Source organism: Hibiscus syriacus, unplaced genomic scaffold (assembly GCF_006381635.1).
Source record: "Hibiscus syriacus cultivar Baekdansim isolate YM2019G1 unplaced genomic scaffold, ASM638163v2 tig00111689_pilon, whole genome shotgun sequence".
In the NCBI taxonomy this organism is placed as follows: Eukaryota; Viridiplantae; Streptophyta; class Magnoliopsida; order Malvales; family Malvaceae; genus Hibiscus; species Hibiscus syriacus.
In genome coordinates, this window is record NW_024063154.1 from 79,552 (window position 1) to 100,249 (window position 20,698).

Below are 20,698 nucleotides of genomic sequence, written 5' to 3' on the forward strand. Positions count from 1 at the left end.
TTTTTGGATGGTGAACTAACGGGCAATATTTCTACTTATGTGGCATGAAAACTTTAAGGATATAATTGAAAAAAGTAAATAGTAGAGGTCTCTTTTGTTATTATGAGGTTTTCAGTCTTGATTTATAATTTTTTTCATCTTTAAATAAAATAATTAAAAATCACTATTTTATGACTGAACACAAGATTAACAACTTATATACAAATTCTTCTTATTTTCTTCAATTGAGTCATTAACATTATCATGCCATATCATTAAAAGTATTGATCGTCAATTGACCATTCAATAAAAGGTTATTAAAGAAATTGAAATACTATGATTTAAATTACTAAAAAAATTGTAAGGGAACAATTGAAAAAACATAAAATGTTAAGGGTCTTACCATTATGATAAAAATTTGTAACATCCCAAAAAGTGGACTAGTAACTAAAATGCAAATTTTGAAAGTTTGAGGATCAAAATAGAAAATTAGGAAAAGTTTAAATATGTAAATAGTATTTTTCCAAAAAAAAAAATTTATTCCATAAATGGATTTATTTAGTGACCACATTATAAATTTGGTAAAGTTTAGTGAATAAAGTATAAACTTTGAAAAGTTTAGAGACCAAAATGTAATTTTAAAAAGTTACATATGGGTCACGAAAATAATAAAATAAAAATATTATTTTCGCATTTTTAAAATGTTGTAAAATAATATTTAATGGTTTTATTTCATGTTTAATTTGAACCTTTGGATTAAGGTGACTGAATTATAATTTTTGGAAATTGCAAGGGCAAAATGGTAAAGTGAGAAAATATTTTGTTCATCTTTAACTATTGGAAGATGATAAAATTACTGTAGTTTGGTATTAATGTAAATATTAAGTTCATTAAGGGTAAATTAGTATGGATATGTGATGTATATGCTTTGTTATGTGAAGTATATTACATGATGTATATGTGATATTGTGTGTATTGCTGAGTGAAATATATTACATGATAATGATATTGATGTTAAGAATGATAGAGATCATGATAACGATATTGATGTTGATAATGATGGTATTTATGCATGTATGCATTATGTTATATGAAATGTTCTATGGTTTCTATTATAGGCTTTATATGCCTCACTAAGTCAACGACTTAGCGAGTGATTGTTTCACACGTAAATTCCGAGAAGAAGTAAAATGATAAAAGTTAAGCAAGACATGTCAGTTTCTCATTTCAAAGATCAAATTATAAAATAATTGAATAATATGTATTTTGTAAACTGATTATAGTTGGCATGTAAATAAAGATTTGAATCCGCTATGCGCAAATAAGTTTAATAAAATCTTATGAGATTATCATTAACGAGATATAGATCATTTTGATCATAAGTTGGTTGTCTCTGCATTAAGGTTGGGTTAATGGTCGTTGGAAACGATTAATTTAGAAATATACAGAGAAATTAAAAAAATTATGATTGATGAAAAAGTGAAATCATCACTAACGTGATATCAGCAATGGTTGCGATTAAGATGATGTAAAAAGGATGCATAATTTTTCTAATTAAAGTGATAGATACTCAAGTATCTGAAATAAGATCATATGATATTTCCATAACTCGGGAATTTTCATATGTCTTTTTAGATTTATTATTTGTGTTACCTCTAGATTGAGAGGTGGAAATTCAATATTTATGGTTATCAATGCATTGGTCATGTATCTATGGGTTCATATCGAATGACTGCGATTGAGTTAACAGAATAAAGAACCAATTGCAAGAGCTGCTAGATCGAGGATTCATTAGACCGAGTATTTCAATTTTACTTGGATTAATTTGAGGTGGCCTGTATTGATGACATTCTGGTATACTCGAAGACAAAGATAGAGCATGATGCTTATCTTCGTACTGTGCTCGAGATACTTAAGGGTAAAAAGTTATATGCCAAACTGTCAAAGTGTGAGTTTTGGTTGTTATAAGTTGTTTTTCTTGGTTATGTTGTCTTTGCAAAAGGCATAAGAGCTAAAAAAAAAAGAAAAAAAACTAAAAAAATGAAAATGAAAAAAATGAAAGTGAAAATGAATGGAAAAAATGAATAAAAAATGAAAATGAAAAAAGAAAAGAAAATATGAGAGATGCTTAAAAAATATTTCATTTGTGAAAAAAATGAGACTAAAGTCCTTGAAGTCAAATTTGATGGGTGTCTATTTTATCGAGGAAGAATTTGTATTCCTCGTAATGATGAGTTGAAGAAAGATATTCTTTCTGAGCCACATTATAGTCCACTGACTATAAATCCAGGTGGGAACAAAATGTATCAGGATGTAAAGAGTCATTTTGGTGGCCGGTTATGAAAAGAAACATTATTGAGTTTTTGCTAGATGTTTGACGTGTCAGCAAGTTAAAGTTGAACATCAAGTTCATTCAGGATTATTGCAACTAATCTCTATTATCCAGTGGAAAAAGGAGAATGTGACGATGGACTTTGTGACGGGGTTACCTCTAACTCCTAATAAAAGAGATTCGATTTGGGGTGATAGTTGATCAATTGATCAACTCAACATATTTCATTCATGTTTGATCTGATTTTCCTACGGAAAAGTATGTTGAACTGGTATGAACTCAAAGATCGGAGTATTGTTGGTCCGAATTTGATTCAAGATGTATAAGAGAAAGTTCGGGAGATTCAACATAATCTCAAAGTGGCATACGATAGACAGAAGTCGTATGTTGATCTTAAAAGAAAAGAAATTAAATTTCAATTCAGAGATGAAGTATTTCTGAAAGTTTCGCCTTGGGAAAAAGATTTTTCATTTTGGGCGAAAAAAAAAGAAACCAAGACCTATATTTATTGGACCTTATGAGATATTTAAAAGATGTGGATCTCTAATATAACTCGGAGATGTAAATAAGATATGAGTAGACAGTTTCTTATCTCTTTGTGCATGAAAATTCGAGGATGAATTTTCTTAAGGGAGAGATATTTGTAACATCCCAAAAAGTGGGCTAGTGACCAAAATGCAAATTTTGAAAGTTTGAGGATCAAAATAGAAAAGTGGGAAAGTTTAAAGGCATAAATAGTATTTTTCCCAAAAAATAATTTTATTCCATAAATAGATTTATTTAGTGACCAAATTATAAATTTGATAAAGTTTGGTGACCAAAGTATAAACTTTAAAAGTTTAGGGACTAAAATGTAATTTTAAAAAGTTACATATGAGTCACGAAAATAATAAAATAAAAATATTATTTTCACATTTTTAAAATATTGGAAAATAATATTTAATGGTTTTATTTTATGTTTAATTTGAACCTTTGGATTAAGGTGACTGAATTGTAATTTTTGAAAATTACAGGGGCAAAATGGTAAAATTGGAAAATATTTTGTCCATCTTTAACTATTGGAAGATGATAAGGTTACTGTAGCTTGATATTAATGTAAATATCAAGTTTATTATGGGTAAATTAGTATGGATATTTTAATTTCAATGGTAAATTAGTAATTTAGTATTTAATGAATTTTTAATTCATTAAATATTAAAAAAAGATGATGAATTATCAAATCTTCATCATCTTCTCCTGCATCTTCACGTGAGTTCTCTTCCAAGGTAAGAAAATATTTCTTTTTCATTTTCGAGCTAATTTCCTTGAAATTTGAGTTATGTCGTGAACTAGGAAAGTGATCTACGCAAAAAACGCTATCATTTGGTACCGATATTTCTTTCTAATCTTGCTGGATTTCAAAGATCCCAAATCTAAGGGTTTATGTTCATGATATGATTCATAAAATTAATGATAAATCTTGATGAATCAGAGGTTGTAGATTCATATTCAAGCTTGATTTATGGTTAAAACATGTCCAGTCTTCCTAAAAATTATTATGTAAAATTCGGCCAAATTATAAGTTGGATAACTTTGTGTTCTGATGAGAGTTGATTAGGAATACGATTGTAAAGATGTTATAAGGCTGATTGAAAGTTGATTTCATGCTTGAATCGAATCAAAATCGAGCAAAATCATGAAAAACCTAGTTTTGGAACTTTAAGCCATTAGGCTTTGGACTTTAAGGATGAGAAAAATTATGGAAAAATTATATAATGTCTGGAAATAATGTAGAAAGTATTTTAAAAGCTTTGGAAAAATTTAGGGACTATTTTGTATTTTTTGAAAAGTTGAGGGACCAATTTGTAATTTTGGAAAAAGTTGGGAATTGTTGTATGATTGTCTAATAGTTGATGTACTATACTTTAAATTGTTGTTTTGGGATTGAAATTAGCATTTAGATGTGAAATATGACTATTTTGGAAGTTTGAAAAGACTAGTGATTTAAGTGGAACAATTATATAATTGGGGTGCTTAAAGGTAATTGTACCTTTGTAAAAGTAATTGGTTGGTAATAATTCCATTACTGGAATTTCTTGAATTTATGGAATTTCTGGTATTTAAAATTTAAGTGATAAAATGGTGAATGACCATTTTTTATAAATTGGAAAAGTTGGTGTCAATATTAAAAGGAATTATTAAGTGTTAAATATTTAGATGGAAAATGAGTTTCAAGTATATTATGGATTTTGTTTTGGAGATGTGTTTATGTTAGTATAATACTAATATATGTATTGTTATGAAATTGTGATTTGTACAGATCATGATTGATTTGTGACTAAGACAAGTCAAGTATAAAAGGATTATTGTGGACTATAGCGAGGAACATCTTTTGGATTTATAAAGTGTCAAGGTGAGTGCAAATTTAATTTGTACTTATGTTATAGAATAAACATTGGCTTGCGATGAGCCAGTGACAAAGTTACTATGGTAAGAAGTGACTCATAAAATGTTATTTGATTTGTGATGCATACATAACATTATATATGGATGTTTTATACATCATTGGGTAAGATTTACGATAAGTCTATTTTCCATGTTTGAATGCATGATTCCATAAGCATAAGAATGTGATTGATATGATTATTATGTGATTGATATTTACGACATGATTTACATGATTATATGTATATTCTATATGTGATACTGAACTACTTCAATATATGAGAATATGATATCAGCTGTGTGATATGTTTAACAAGTTATTTTATGTGACATGATTGATGTGAACATATGAGAATAAAATATGAGATACGTGAATATAATATATGTGAATACATTCATATGTGAGCAAGATATGACATACGTGTTTACATGAACACATGAGAAATGATATAAGTTATATGATACGATCTACATGATTACATACACATGTGATATATGTGATATGAACCTATGTAAGATGGGTTATATGAAAAGGTATCAATGAGATCATACGAGAATGTTATATGACTATGATCTATGAGATCATACAAGAATGATACAAGTGATGTGAACTGTTATAAATGATAATGCCCATGTTATGTGATATGAGAGCTAGTGATATAGTTAACATGCCAAGAATTAAGGGTTCTACGTGGCTCTTCGGGACATATATGAAATCCTCTGGAACATATATATGGTACTTCGGTACACTTATTTGGTCCATTTGAATATGTATTTGATTTTTAAGGAGTGGTCATTCGGGACAGATGACATCCTTAGGGATGATAGGTCCTTCGGGACATATGACATTCTGCGGGATGATAGGTCATTCGGGACATACATGGGGTCCTTCAAGATATATATGTAATCCTTTGGAACATATATGCGGTTCTTCGAGACATATATTTGGTCCTTTGGAACATATATGTGATTCTTAAGGAGTGGTCCTTTGGGACATATACGAGATCCTTCGGGATAATTTTTGCGTGCCCTAATGGGTCACTATACAAGCTGTGGAGCCAACATATGTGTGCACAACCTCAAAGTACTAACATACCTTGAGTTCTCAGTACTGTACATGGGTTATTACATGGGATTATAAAAGATATCAGTACTAATACATGAGATTATAAAAGATATCAGTATTGTATATGTGCCTAAAAAAGATATCAAAAGTATGCATGGAATAATACATGGACTATTAAAGAGATAACATAAATACACTGTATGTGATGTATATGCTTTGTTATGTGAAGTATATTACATGATGTATATGTGATATTGTGTGTATTGTTGAGTGAAATATATTACATGATAATGATATTGATGTTAAGAATGATAGAGGTCATGATAACGATATTGATGTTGATAATGATGGTATTTATGCATGTATGCATTATGTTATATGAAATGTTCTATGGTTTCTATTATATGCTTTATATGCCTCACTAAGTCAACGACTTAGCGTGCGATTGTTTCACACGTAGGTTCCGAGAAGAAGTAGAATGATAAAAGTTAAGCAAGACATGTTAGTTTCTCATTTCTAAAGATCATATCAGAAAACAATTGAATAGTATGTATTTTGTAAACTGATTATAGTTGGCATGTAAATAAAGATTTGAATCCGCTATGCGCAAATAAGTTTAATAAAATCTTATGATTTATTTTATGTAAATTATCCAGTCTTATTTAGTGAAAGTTTAAAATTATTCACTATTTTGTACAAGTAAATATTTTGAAAAGTCAATGTGACACCTCGGACTCGTATTCAGGTAGGGTACGGGTTTGGGGTGCTACAAAATAGTAGTAGTAATAAACATGTTTTTTTTGTTGGATTTTACTTTTTACCGTTAGGGTAAATTATATCACTAATCTTAAATTTTACATTATGTATCAATTTTGGCACTAAACTTCAAAATACTTTAATTTTAGACTGGTATTAGTTTTGTGAAACATCCATGATTGTTCAGGCCATTATCATGCTGCAGATGCTTTCGCGCTTGAGGCTCAAGCATGCCTTACCCTTTTGCGTTTTACTTTATTTAAAAGACTCATTTAATAAAATAAATGAAATTTGAATTAATTGTTTCACGAGACAATTAAATTTATGTTTTTTTAATTTAAATAATAAAATTTTAAAGAAAAAGAAAAAAAAATGGGACTAAGAAAAACTTACTGAAATGTTAAGTAATTTGTATGTTTTTTAGGATGTTCGACCTGGCCCTTTTGTGATTGTTTAGGTCCATTTCTTTTCTCCATTTAGATTTAGGTAGATTTTTTATCGATCAAAGTTTGTTTTATATGATATTGTTGTATTAATAATACATACAAAACCCCATTTCAATTTTTTAGTTTCATATATTATTTTTATGGTAAAGTATAGAAATTATCTCTCGATTATAAAATAATATTTTATTGAGTCCCTTAACTATTAAAAGTTACAAAATGATCTTCTGATTATAGGACATTGCTTTGTTGAGTCCATCGATTATTAAAAGTTATAAAATGATCAGTCGATTATTCAATATGTTCCAAACTCGTTTTTCTCGTTAAAAAATTAACGATAATCTGAGCTGGATGTTAACATGTTGACTCAGATATAATAGTTGTTTAAGACTACTGGATCATATTTTTTCATATCTCAATCAGCAGGTTGACGTCCAACTTAGGCTATCATCATTTGTTTTAATGGAAAATGACGAGTTTGGAACATCTGAATAGTCGAATAACTATTTTGTAATTTTAAAAGTCGAAAAACTCAATAAAGCAACACATTATAGTCAAGGGATGATTTTATAAATTTTAATAATTATAAGACTCAACAAAATAATGTTATATAATCAAGAAACTATTTGTATAGTTACCTTAGTTTTATAATCAACTAAAAGTAAAACAGAAAAGGGAGTCGCTCTTAGTTGAAGTGACAGAGAACTGATCTTGAATTTTGCTTCGTAAAAATTAATAATTTATATAAATATAAAAGAAAATATTTATCTTACTAACCAAATAAATGAGCTCATTGTCTTCCGTTACCAACTTAACATAGATGGACTAAAAAAAGTAAAATGGATTAAAAAGATCAGATTTATAAATTACGTAATCATTTTATAATTTTTAATAGTCAAGTTATTATTTTTGAAGGTTCACCCTTTTGTATTTATATGTTTTGCAAAATAACAAACTTTTTAGCTGAAATTCCACTTGCAATTTTCGGCTGAAAGAAAAGGTCAAAAAGCAAAAGAGGAATCCTTCTTTCGGTAGTTCGATATTCCATTTTCCCCTTTGTTTTTAATCCAAATTCCAACTTTTCGTCACAGATAAAAAAAATCCAAAGTTCTCGTTCTCTAACATCAAGAGCCGACGGTGATATAGTGATCCGATCCATCCCATCTGATGATTAGTTTCCAATCAAAGCATCAGTCGCAATTCAATTTCTCAATTCTCCTTACTTCCGATGCTTTCTTTATAATTTGCTTTAATTGCTTAAGATTTCGCCTCAAAATCTGATTGTATCTTCCCCTTGTTTTGATCAAAACCCTAAATCCGTTACATTTCTACTTTATTTTTTTTAAAAAAAGTCAAAATTTTCAATGGCTGATCGGAATAGATCATTTTCTATTGATGATTTACCGTCGCATCTAATTATAGAGATTTTGACATCCGGTAAACGGTTAAGTGCCGTTGACCTAGTGTCGCTGGAGCTTGCTTCGAGAACATTCGGAGGGAGTCACGGTGTTTATCCGACGAAATGCAGGTCGTTGGTTGATTTAGCGGCGTTTCAGTTATGCACGACGAATGGGATTTATATAGGGTTGAGTTGCAGTAGTCAACGGGACGTTTTTGAACGGTGTGACGGGAACTGGAAGCGCGTTTTGAGGTTTTTACAATCAGTGGAGCAATCGTCAGACATGGTCCAAACCTCTGCAGGCAATGTAACTATTTCTTTTTTTTATATGTATAATTCTTTTTTAGTTGCTTTTAGAATTATTAAATTTGTGTACTTTGATATTGTCTGTTAACTTTAGAAACGGTTCAGAATTTAGTTCTGATTTAGATTCTGTTTGTATTCGTATGGTTTGCTTTTGCTGGCGTGTTTGTATATAAAAGTAAATGGTAGTTGTTTAGTAATTTGAAGTTACGTCTTACTTTTGTTGTGAATAGTAAAATGCCTGGTTTTAGTTTTATACGGAGTAATTATGATTTAATTGGTGACGGAATTGGTTTAGATTAGTTTTTGAAGCAACAGAAGTAATAAAAGCAACTATAAAATTAATACTCAAATTACACATCAGTTGAAATTATGCTGAACACCACCCTTCTTTCATGGTGGATTATTCAGTATTTGGTATGGTTTCATTTTTGCCTGGTGCTAACATGGTGGTTTGGTAGTTCCTTATCATTTGTTTCTTTTTTCATGTTGATAGCATATTTAGAGCTATTATGTTTTTGTCTCTACCTCTTGTAGATCCTATATTGCCATCAAAACACTTGCGGTTACTCAACACTTATTATCAGTTTGGCTTACCAGATGCAGGTAACAACCGGAAGGTACCACACATTGCTAATTAGGAACTCATCAGTGTATTCTTGTGGTTCCAGTCTGTGTGGTGTCCTCGGACATGGTCCTGAAACAACACAATGTGTAGCATTTACGAGGATTAACTTCCCTTCTCCAGCTAATGTGATTCAGGTGTCAGCTTCTCAGAATCATGCTGCATTTGTTTTGCAGTCTGGAGAGGTTTGTTACTCACGTTATTTCAGTTTGCTATGTTTTTTAGTTGGCCAATAGCATACTCAGGGAGCATGCCATAAGCAAACCATATAGTTTCTTTTCATAGCAGCTGATGTCAAATTTTTGTAATTGCATATGGATGTTGGTGCTTAATGTGGTCTTGAAGTTTTAGTCCACCCACTTATGAAAAAGTCAAATATTACTTGACTGAATGCTGATAACATCACTATGTTGTGAATATGTAATGAAGGCAGATATTCATAAGTCGCAATCACTATATTTCTTATTTCTTCCTATCAAAAAAAAAATTTCTTATTTCTTAAACGGGAGCAAATTTTCAGTCTATTAACTGATGGATGGATCAATTCCTAATATATTGATACAACTAAATTTGATTATAAGTTTATTATAATGTGGAACCTAGCGAACATTTTCTTGGTTTTTTAGATAGAAAGGTTTGTAATGGTTGCGGCCTTTGTATGGTCTTCATATCTTAAATTCTGGGCAGAAGCAAGCTGAACCTAACCTAGAAAGCAGAATGTATAAATTTATGAGTCAGATTTGGTTATATTTAGCTCTTTTAGAGTATGAATAGCCATCTGTAAGCCTGCACTGATAGCTGATTAGTCGAGCAGGCCTTTTGTTGTACTTAGTTTGCTCTGGTGAAAAGCTTGAAATTGGCAGGCTTGAGTCTAACTCCAAACCTTTGTTGAATGAGCTGAGGTGATTTTTAATCTGGCTTGGCATGATTAAACAAAGCTCATGTTACTTGATTGTTATACAGTACTATAACCTTTTTTCTCATATGAGAGATGCCTCAATTAAGCATGGTTTAACTGATCCTTGCTTTTTAATGTATATAAAGTTCCAATGTTTTGGCTAATTTTATATGTTTTTCATCGACTTTATTTTGTGGTCACGGATTCGTGAATGCTTGCTTATTTTTCCAACATTTAAGTATGTATGTGATTGGTTTCTCTAGTGGTTTCCGTATTCATAGTGGCACCAATAACTTATGCAGGTTTTTACATGTGGAGACAATTCATCCTTTTGTTGTGGCCACAGAGATACAAGCCGCCCCATCTTTAGACCAAGGCTTGTTGAAGCAATGAAAGGAATTCCTTGTAAACAGGTATACTGTATTTGTCTTCATTATATGGTGTAACGTGTAAGAATAGTTTTGCATGAGCGTTTTAGCACCTTGTACTAAAGGTTCTGCAATAAGTGGATCTTAAACTTCTTTCTATGTTTATATTAGTATCTTATTTATTGGTTGTATTTTTTGTTGTTTTTATCATTTATGCTCTGTCATCTTTATTACCTTTGTTCATTTGAGGAGAGAGTAAAATTTTCACTACGATAGCCTTCTGTTTTTGCTGCCAGCTTGTTTTGGTTATCACCATAACTATTGTGCTCCATAAGCTGATGATTGCCATGAACCCTATCAAGTATGATGGTTAAGCTTACATATAGTTCAGAAGGTGTCAGTAATATTGTTTATGTTTGTTGGTGATAAAGGTTTAAGCCATCAAAAACCATGTTCTTTGTGATAGACTAATTCTTCATTTAACGTTTAATGTCAGGGCAGAGAGAATTTTTGCAATAAAGCAAAAATTTAGTATAATCCGACGAGTTGATTTCGAAGTTAGACCATTATTATTGTCATGGCAAGAATTTAATAAGAACTTGCTGCATCTTCTTTTACATGGTTTCAGGTAGCTGCTGGACTGAATTTTACTGTGTTTCTTACAAGACAAGGGCATGTTTATACATGTGGAACTAACACACATGGGCAGTTGGGTCATGGTGACACTCAAGACCGATCAACCCCCAAAATGGTTGAACTGCTTGAGAGAGTTGGTTCTGTAGTTCAGATTGCTGCTGGCCCAAGCTATGTTTTAGCTGTAGCAGACAATGGAATAGTCTATTCTTTTGGTTCTGGTTCTAACTTTTGCCTTGGCCATGGAGAGCAGCAAAATGAATTCCACCCACGTGCTATCCAGACATTTAAGAGAAAGGGTATTCATGTTCTCCGTGTCTCTGCTGGTGATGAGCATGTTGTGGCAGTTGATTCAAGTGGATATGTGAGTCTCTGCATTTGATTTGAACTTTTTAGTTGTTTTTTATGCTTTTTTTATGGTTTTACAGTTTTCTATGCTTGTTGTAGGTGTATACCTGGGGAAAAGGTTACTGTGGTGAATTAGGCCATGGAGATGAAATCGACAAGACTCTTCCAGAACACTTGATCATCCTTAAGAGTCAGCTTGCTGTTCAGGTGAGCCTTATCCACCATTATAACGTATCTTATGGAGTAATATGTATGAGTGAATCAGAATGTACTATTAACTCTACTTGTGCAGAAGACCTATATCAAACTTGAGAACTCTGTTCTCTTAATGAAATCAAGAATTGGTCTTCCATTCGGTCTATGTGCTGATAATATTTAATTCTGAGTACATAGCAAAGCTAACATGGATGCTTGTAGTCTCTAGCCTTCATATGCATGCATCTCTATTCATGACTATATTTGTCACTAGAAGAATCCATTTGATTTACCAGCAGCCATGGTGTCATTTGGTAGTGTTGGACTCTTAATTTCAGTGATCACATCACATTCAATTCCTATAACTTCAATTAGCAGGGGGGTGGGGGGGGGGGAGAGAAGAAGAAACCTATTGATTTTGTTTATTAAAAAGGCATGTTTTGCTTGCATGATTGAATGATGATTGTAACAATTTGATGTAGGTTTGTGCAAGAAAGAGGAAAACATTTGTTCTGGTTGATGGTGGTTTTGTCTATGGCTTTGGGTGGATGGGATTTGGCAGTCTAGGTTTTCCGGATAGGGGTTTATCGGACAAAATTATGAGACCTAGAATCCTTAATTGCTTGAGAGGTCACCACGTTTCACAGGTTAGTACAGGTCTGTACCACACTGTGGTGGTAACTCACCAGGGGAGGGTGTTTGGATTTGGGGACAATGAGAGAGCACAACTTGGTCATGACACATTGAGAGGTTGTCTCGAACCTTCCGAGATTTTTATTCATGAAATGGAAGACGAAACAACTCTTTTTTCACAAAGCAGATGAAATGCAATTAATTACATCTGTTTTTATGGAAGTTAGTGACTGTTGGGTTCCCACTTGAGAGGAGAAACGCTGTTTCCCCCTAAAAATATTGTAGAATTATATGAATTTTAACTGCGCATTCTGGATACCAACTATTCTATTTTAACTGCGCATTCTGGATACCAATTATATGAAATTTCCATGCATAATTTTTTTGCATTGCATGTAGCCTGCCTAGACGAGTATTTTCTGTCACCATAGCTAGAGAGATTATGTCACCTGCGATCTTACAGCTATTTTGCTTCTAAGAATAAACTATACACTGAACAAATTTATGAATTGACGAAAGCTTAGATCATGTGATACTTACAGGTCTTGCCTCTGTAGTCGCAATTTACTACTTGATAGTCAAATCTCCATGTCTTAACAGGTAAAGTGATAGTATTATTTGGCATACAACTTATCTGCCGCAATATTTGAAGTTCAATCAAAAATGAAAACTTGAAACCTGGAATCTCGGTTTCACCAGAATCATACTCTGCAAAAGCTTTTAATGGATAAGTTCGATGGGGGAACTTTTCATATGAAATCAAAATGTGATTTTCATTGGTTAAAGATCTAAAATTTCATGCTTATTCACCAGACTTCTGGTAGTGCATGAAACGAAACAACTAGAACAAGGTGCATAATGTCTTTTTCTTCAGTTATCCATCTTTTCTGTGTTATTTGGACTCTTCATTTTTCCTATAGTATTCATGTCCACCGCATATGTCCGACGCATAAATATGATAGGATGGTATGACATGTGATTTTCTCCAAATATGCAAAAGATTTTACAAAAATAGAAAAATTATACTCGGGACACTCAACCGAGTCTAGCAAACAAGTTTTCAGGAAAGGTAGGGAAAGCAAAAGAGGTAGTGAACTTAAGGTTGAGTAAAACTTAACTCGAAAAATTATTTTTTTGATTAGATTTGATACAAATTGACTTCGAGTTGTAGTTCCATAAACTAGACTCGATACAAAAAAATCATGTTTAAATTGAATTATAAAATACAACTCGAATAACTCGAAATTTTTAATAATTAGTCGAATTGTTTTCAAGTTTGAGTCGAGTTTTTAGACTTTGTATGATATATGTATATCATATATGGAAAAATATGAAGAAATATATATGTATTGTATATGGTTATAAAAAAATCATTTAAATTGGAATAAAATAATATCATAATATTATAAATATATATAATTAAATTTAAACATAAATTCAAAAACTTAACTCACTCGACTTGAAAAAAAATTCAAATTAAGTTTGAGTTATAAAATATGATTTTCAACTCGAATAAGTCAAAAAAAAATTAGTCAACTCGATCGAGTGCTCACCGTGAACCAGGTTTAATATAAAGTTCCTGATCTGGTGACCATAAAATTAACTCTGCATAAAACAAAACCAGGGGAAGGACAGGGTCGGTTTCGTATTTAGGTAGGTCTACCTGTTAGCCATCAACTGGGTTGATAAAGACTAGATCTTGGTAGATGTAGCACTACCATTTTCCAGTCCTTGTGTAACTTATTAGACTTTTGGCTGCTTAAGGGTAATGAGATTATTGGTGGGCGGCGTTTCTATCATAATATGGGACGACTAGGTAGGAATTTGACATTTCCCCCATTTTAAACAGGATTTAGGAACAGATTGTATTGAAAGAATGATATTGACAATCCTGTCTGTCTGTTTGTTGGAAAACGATTGCCATTTTCTTCGTCTTCCAAATAACTCTTGTTTCCAAAGGTTCTTGCATGGCCATTTTCACATAACTGTTATGGGCCTGGAGATGTCATGGATCTGCTGTGCAAGTCTTGGGCCCGATGAGTCGCAGTCGAGTTGTGTCGCTGTCCATGACTCAAAGCTTCACCTAAACCTTCGACACTTATGTAAGACTCCAACTGAAGTAGCTGTCTATAACACATGCTCCTTCTTCAAACATTTTTAGCCTCATCTCATTTGTCTCCTTGTTTATTGGTCACTTTCACCTCCGTATACATATCAATGATAATTTATATTATCATAATACCATAACATACTTAATGAATTTAAGTCGGGTTTATTTTCAAACTAATTTTTTAGTTATATATATCAACTTCGAGAAATCAAATGTATACCAAGTTTTGGTTGGTACCAGAACATTAATACTGGTTGGTAATAGTAGTTGAAATAATCAATATCGACCCACTTGTCGTTGCTACAAAGAATATTGTTCTATTGTAAGTTCGGGGGTAAACATTTCAAGTCCAATTACTATTTAATATTAAAACTTGTTTATGTTAAATTATAAAAATATATACTACCTATAATTAATAAAATGAGGGGGTAAATAATTTTACAAAAGGTTGTATACGTTATAAATTAAATTGGTTTTTAGATGCGAAGTAGAAGAATTTAAGTCAGCGGGGAAGCTCTAATCATTAAAGAGATTTATTGGGGTCCTACTCTCCTACCAACATTATATATATACAATACTTCTTTTGCCAAGATTCACATGTATATTTCCATTCACACGTGTAATCTGTTTGAAACATTAACATGAGATATAATGTTAAAATTAGCTTTTTATAGTTATTAAAATGGTCATTTTAATTTATTTTTTTGAGTATTTTGGTTCTAATATTTTTTTGTGTGCAAAAAGACTATAATATTAAATGAATATTCACTTTAACCCTTATTATTTTTTTAGAGCATTTTGGCCCCCAACGTTTCATTTTAGAATAAAAATCATCTATTTTGGAACATTAATCTTTTGTTAACTAACGATTTTCATTCACTAATGGACTTTTTTGTCTCAAAATGAAACGTTAATAGTTAAAGTACTCTAAGAATACAAATGATCATTTTAATAAATATTAGAGGGTTAATTTTAGCATTATGCCTAAACAGAATCCATAGCAAGCTTAAGCTGCCTTTTCAAGTAAGGCCACTTTGTCTTCTTCTTCATATACATGCAGTGCAGGCACTAGTGGATCCATTTAGGATAGAATAGAGACGTGTTCATTCTGAAATCTGAATTTTATTCGATAAATTATTTTTTTATTAATCATATCTGTTTTAAAATTTTATTTATACTCACCTCACACGAAATATTCTTGCTATTAATGCACGCGAGTTCATCTCCAAAAAAATTTATAAGTCTCACTGCCTGACGGTCCATTGAATTGCATCAACTCAAGTCCCTTTGAAATATGAAACCAAGAGTGATCGCATATATTGAGAATCAAACTTCATATTGGTTGAATATCACTTTCATGTTTTAAGCTCAGTGATTGTATATGTTAATATTCCAACTTGAGATTCGCAGAATCCATGTTCTTAATGAGTCAGTGTCGTATGAGTACGGGTCATATGCTCACATGGTTGCATGAATAAACTGATCAGCGCGATCTGTGTCTGCATACTCAATTCCAAGTACCTTTCAAACCACATGAGAAGAATCTTTAACCAGAATCATGAAATGGAAGACCAAATCCTTTTGTATTTTACTTTTTGTAGTTTGATAATCTTAAAAATAAGAGAAAAATAAAAGCAAACAAATCACACGATCATATATGATTATATCAAACTCCTCATCTCACATGACAATAAGAAGAAAAAAAAGATCCAATATTCACACAATGGTGTTTATTCTTCCTCTACCTGCAGCTTCAACTGAGCTCTGCCAGCATTGTTAGCATCGACAAAAGCCCTTAAAAAGATGATCAGCGACATCTTAGGCCATGGTTTCAATATTTTCCCGGAAAACTTTTAACATATCAGAAAATGTGACAATCCCAACCAAGCTACAATCATCCTCTATCACCCAAACATAGTTCACCCTATGAGCAATGGCTTGGATCATGACTGCAACAAGTGAGCTCTTGGGCTGGCAAACAATTGCCTCAGATCTTCTCACCATCCTGGCCGAATAACTCATCGACCTGCTCAGCCTCCCGGGTCTCAGCAACGACGAAACCGGAGCTGCCACTGAGTATTCCTCGTCGGACGATGAAGATGCAGATGAGAACCCACCACCACTAGACATTGAAACAGTGAAATGTTGAAGCATCCCATTCAGGTTTCTCTCCTTCAGCTTTGCAGAAACCACCTTGACAAGTTCCTCCGGGGGACCTCCACAGTCGATGTAAGCCATTAGATCCCCGGATGACAAGGTCGTGACCGCCGCCGCCACTGTCTCATCACAGCAGGCCAAGGTGAAGGGTGAAATCTCGCCGATCAAGGTTCCCTCGCTGTCAACTACTGCCACCGAGGTTTGCTCCACCAGAGCTCGAGAGATGGCTCCAATGGCGGCTGAGGCAGGTGAGTGGTACTCGCTAGTGATGGTGTTGGGGCTTATTATGTTAAGGGTGTCGATGGATAAAGCAGGGATCGGTGAAAAGAGACCGATGGAGCTTAGTAGGAATCTGATAACATCTTCTTGAGTTAGCCAGCAAAATTCACGGCCTTTGTGGTTAGTGACCGTAAGCGAAGGCTTTTGCTGCTGTTTTGATCTCTTGTTGCTCAGCTTCGTTTTGATTGGTACCACAAGGTTCTGTGCTCCTTCAAGTATAAGATCAATTGCTTCCAACAAGCTGGAAAAGAAATTGAAAATCCAACATTTATGATCAATTACTTGAAATTCAAGCATAAGTACCTTTAATTAATCAAGTTTCAAACAAGATGATGGGACATGATTTTCCAGTCTGACAAGAAACTCAAACTTTTATCTCATGTTTGAAAAATCCAAATATCTTAAAAACATAGAAAGAAGTGAAGAAAAATCCCAGAGATTGTGTGTACCTGCAAGACGGTTCCACAAGCAAAACAAGCCAGGAATCTTAGGCAAAAGTACAGAAACAGGCTGCTTCAAAGCAACAGGAGGTGACAACAAATTTTCATCTCTGCATAGATAACAAATCACATCAACGATGCAAACCTTGCCAACACATCGACACTCGTCAGAGAAACCAGCAGCTGATTCAAAGCCTGAACTAGTTTTGAGCTTATGGTCACAACTCCAGACGCTAACGAAAATATCATCAGAGGTTTTCAAGACCTCGAGTGCCTCGGCAATGGTGGATGTTACAGAAAGTGACCTCAGTGCTGGCTTCCCAAGACACAGGTCAGACAACTCATGTGACAATAACCTCACTGCCATGCAAAAGCTATGGAAAATTGAGTGACTAAAAAGGGTTTCTTTTCTTCTTTCTGATGATTTCTTAAAAGATGGATGTTGAAACTTGAGAATGTGTGGGGCTATATATAAGAAAGGTCATGGAGTTGTTTGGAAAATGAAGGTGAGGGGATACTATAAACGTACAATTACCAATGTGAAAAAAGTGGTTCCAAATTATTTTGTTTTATAATGTAAAAAGATTAAATTAATTCATATTACAGTTGTCTAAATTATGTTTTACAGTGGTCTTGGTCCTCTTCAAGTGTGTCAGTTTATGTTTTTCTAATGCAGGTTAGGTTTACATCAGGAAAATTGCTTCCTTTTGGACATTATTGTAGTTGTTACCGTGGATAAATTATTTTTTATTAACCATTGATATTTTATCTACTAATCGATTGATTTGATTTGAATTATGTAGAGATTTAATATTATAATAATTTTTAATCTAATTTATTTTATTCATAACGTTAAATTTGTGTAACTTTTACGATTTGATCACAGGACTAAATTTTAGAGATCACATTAATATAGTTGAAATGTCTCTTGAAAACAAAATAAGGGTTTAGATAGTTTAAAACTTAAATAAACATATAACGGAAATCAAATACATGGCAGTTAAATATATTTTGGGAAGTCCATAATTCATACTTTAATTGAAAATGAGATTCTACTTCTGATTGTCGAACTGATCCTACGTCTGAATAATCTAAAATGAAAATAACTTAATGTCATCTAAGTGAAAACATGTATCAACATAAAATTATAAATATTAAATCAACATATTTTATTAAACAATACAATAATTAAATAAATGAGTAGGTTTAACTACATATCACCTAACCATCATAACAGGAGGTTTCTAAAATCCCGAGTCTCCTTACAATCATATAGATCGAGATCTTACCTTCTGAATAAGAATTCATTTTAATCTCCGAAAAATAAACTCAATATGAGTATCTTTGTTTTTTTTGTTTTTAATTTTTTTTTCATATGTAATATACATATATATTAGTCGGTATTCATTGTTTTTCTTTATTTTATTACGGCATATTTGTTTTTTTTCTTGTTTTTAAATTTTTAATAACTCTGTCTTTATGACACGTTTTCCTCTGTCTTTATGGCATGATTTTCTCTGTCTTTATGGCATGATTTTCTCTGTCTTTGGCACATTTCGGTCATTTTTAGTTGTTTTCGTTTATCTATTTTACTTGGGGTTTGACTTGATATCGTCATGACTTATCAAGATGACGCTTATTTATTATCATGTTGGCATTCCTTGCTTTGGACTCTCATATTGGATTTAATACATGATTAGTGTTCGTTGATTAGTGGTCTTTCAATAGTTTGATCATCTTTTGTGGTTCATTTGTCGATACGGTCAGATCCATTTATATCTATATTTTGTTCGAGTTTATTTATTTATATTTTTAACATTTTTCTTATATGGTGCTTTTGTAATATCCAATAGTTAGTTTTTTTGTATTAATAATTATAAGAAATCTCTTTATTATGTGTTTAGTTTACATATATAGTTTTAGACTTTTATTTTAACTTAAATATTTTATATTTTTAATAAAACTGATTATTTTTTTTACATTTATGCTAACATTTGAACAATTTTGAAACCGAAGATGTTATAATAGTTTTATAGAACCACCGTTGAACTGTTGATTTAATGGTAAAATAAAATTTTAAGTTAGAATTTTATTTTATTATTCTCATCATCGACCTTAATTTTTTAATTAATTTTTTAAATATACATTTTTTATGAAAGAATCGAGGTTAAGAGCAATTAAAATAATGAAAAGCTGTAAAATCATGATTGAATATAAAGAGAAACTATGAAAAGACATAACAATATTAAATTTTACAAAAAATCTCACTCAATAAGATGTTTTTATTGTTTAAAATTACTTAGCCTACGTTGTTTTCACTGTTTCACCTTTTCAAATTGTTTGCATCGTGTAGACTACGTAGATATTAGGTTTCGCAGACCGTTTATTTTTTGGAAGACAGAAGTTCTTTTAAGGTCAGACATGGTTTTATGTGTTCAAAATTCTTCAAACCTCACCGAGAACAATTATAAAATATAATTATTTATTAAAATAATTTTAAATAATTTAATAAGGTTATTTATTTTAAAATAATTTATTTTAAAATAATTATTATAAAATAAATTATTTTAAAATAAATTATTATAAAATATGAATTGATTTATTTTTAAATAATTTATTTTAAATAATTTATTAGTATAGATTGATTTGTTTTAAAATATGGATTGATTTATTTTAAATAATTTATTATTATAGATTGATTTATTTTAAAATATGGATTGATTTATTTTAAATATTTATTAGTATAGATTGATTTATTTTAAAATAATTTATTTTAAATAATTTATTAGTATAGATTGATTTATTTTAAAATATGGATTGATTTATTTTAAATAATTTATTAGTATTGATTGATTTATTTTAAAATATAGATTGATTTATTTTAAATAATTTATTAGTATAGATTGATTTATTTTAAAATATGGATTAATTTATTTTAAATAATTTATTAGTATGGATTGATTTATTTTAAAATATAGATTGATTTATTTTAAATAATTTATTAGTATCGATTGATTTATTTTAAAATATATATTGATTTATTTTAAATAATTTATTAGTATGGATTGATTTATTTTAAAATATATATTGATTTATTTTAAATAATTTATTAGTATGGATTGATTTATTTTAAAATATGGATTGATTTATTTTAAATAATTTATTAGTATGGATTGATTTATTTTAAAATATGGAATGATTTATTTTAAATAATTTATTGGTATGGATTGATTTATTTTAAAATATGGATTGATTTATTATTGTAGTTGTATGGATTGATTTATTTTAAATAATTTATTATTGTAGTTGT

General features: G+C 31.1%; 1 protein-coding gene and 1 pseudogene across 2 annotated transcripts in view; one reads left to right on the top strand and one right to left on the bottom strand.

The window, feature by feature from the left end:
- LOC120167514 (ultraviolet-B receptor UVR8-like) overlaps nucleotides 1–12,619 on the top strand; it is a 31,313-nt gene extending 18,694 nt beyond the window's left edge. Inside the window, exons 3-8 of one of the 2 annotated variants that reach the window (XM_039176510.1) lie at nucleotides 8,147–8,706; nucleotides 9,303–9,512; nucleotides 10,528–10,638; nucleotides 11,222–11,590; nucleotides 11,674–11,781; nucleotides 12,252–12,618. In XM_039176510.1, the coding sequence (XP_039032441.1) occupies nucleotides 8,365–8,706; nucleotides 9,303–9,512; nucleotides 10,528–10,638; nucleotides 11,222–11,590; nucleotides 11,674–11,781; nucleotides 12,252–12,593 (1,482 nt within the window). In that variant the 5' untranslated portion in view covers nucleotides 8,147–8,364 and the 3' untranslated portion in view covers nucleotides 12,594–12,618. Of the gene's footprint in view, nucleotides 1–8,052; nucleotides 8,707–9,302; nucleotides 9,513–10,527; nucleotides 10,639–11,221; nucleotides 11,591–11,673; nucleotides 11,782–12,251 lie in introns of those variants that run through there. The other variant, XM_039176512.1, reaches the window with a different exon arrangement.
- Nucleotides 12,620–16,141: 3,522 nt separating this feature from the next.
- LOC120167515 lies at nucleotides 16,142–17,895 on the bottom strand (annotated as a pseudogene).
- Between the last annotated feature and the right edge of the window lie 2,803 nt (nucleotides 17,896–20,698).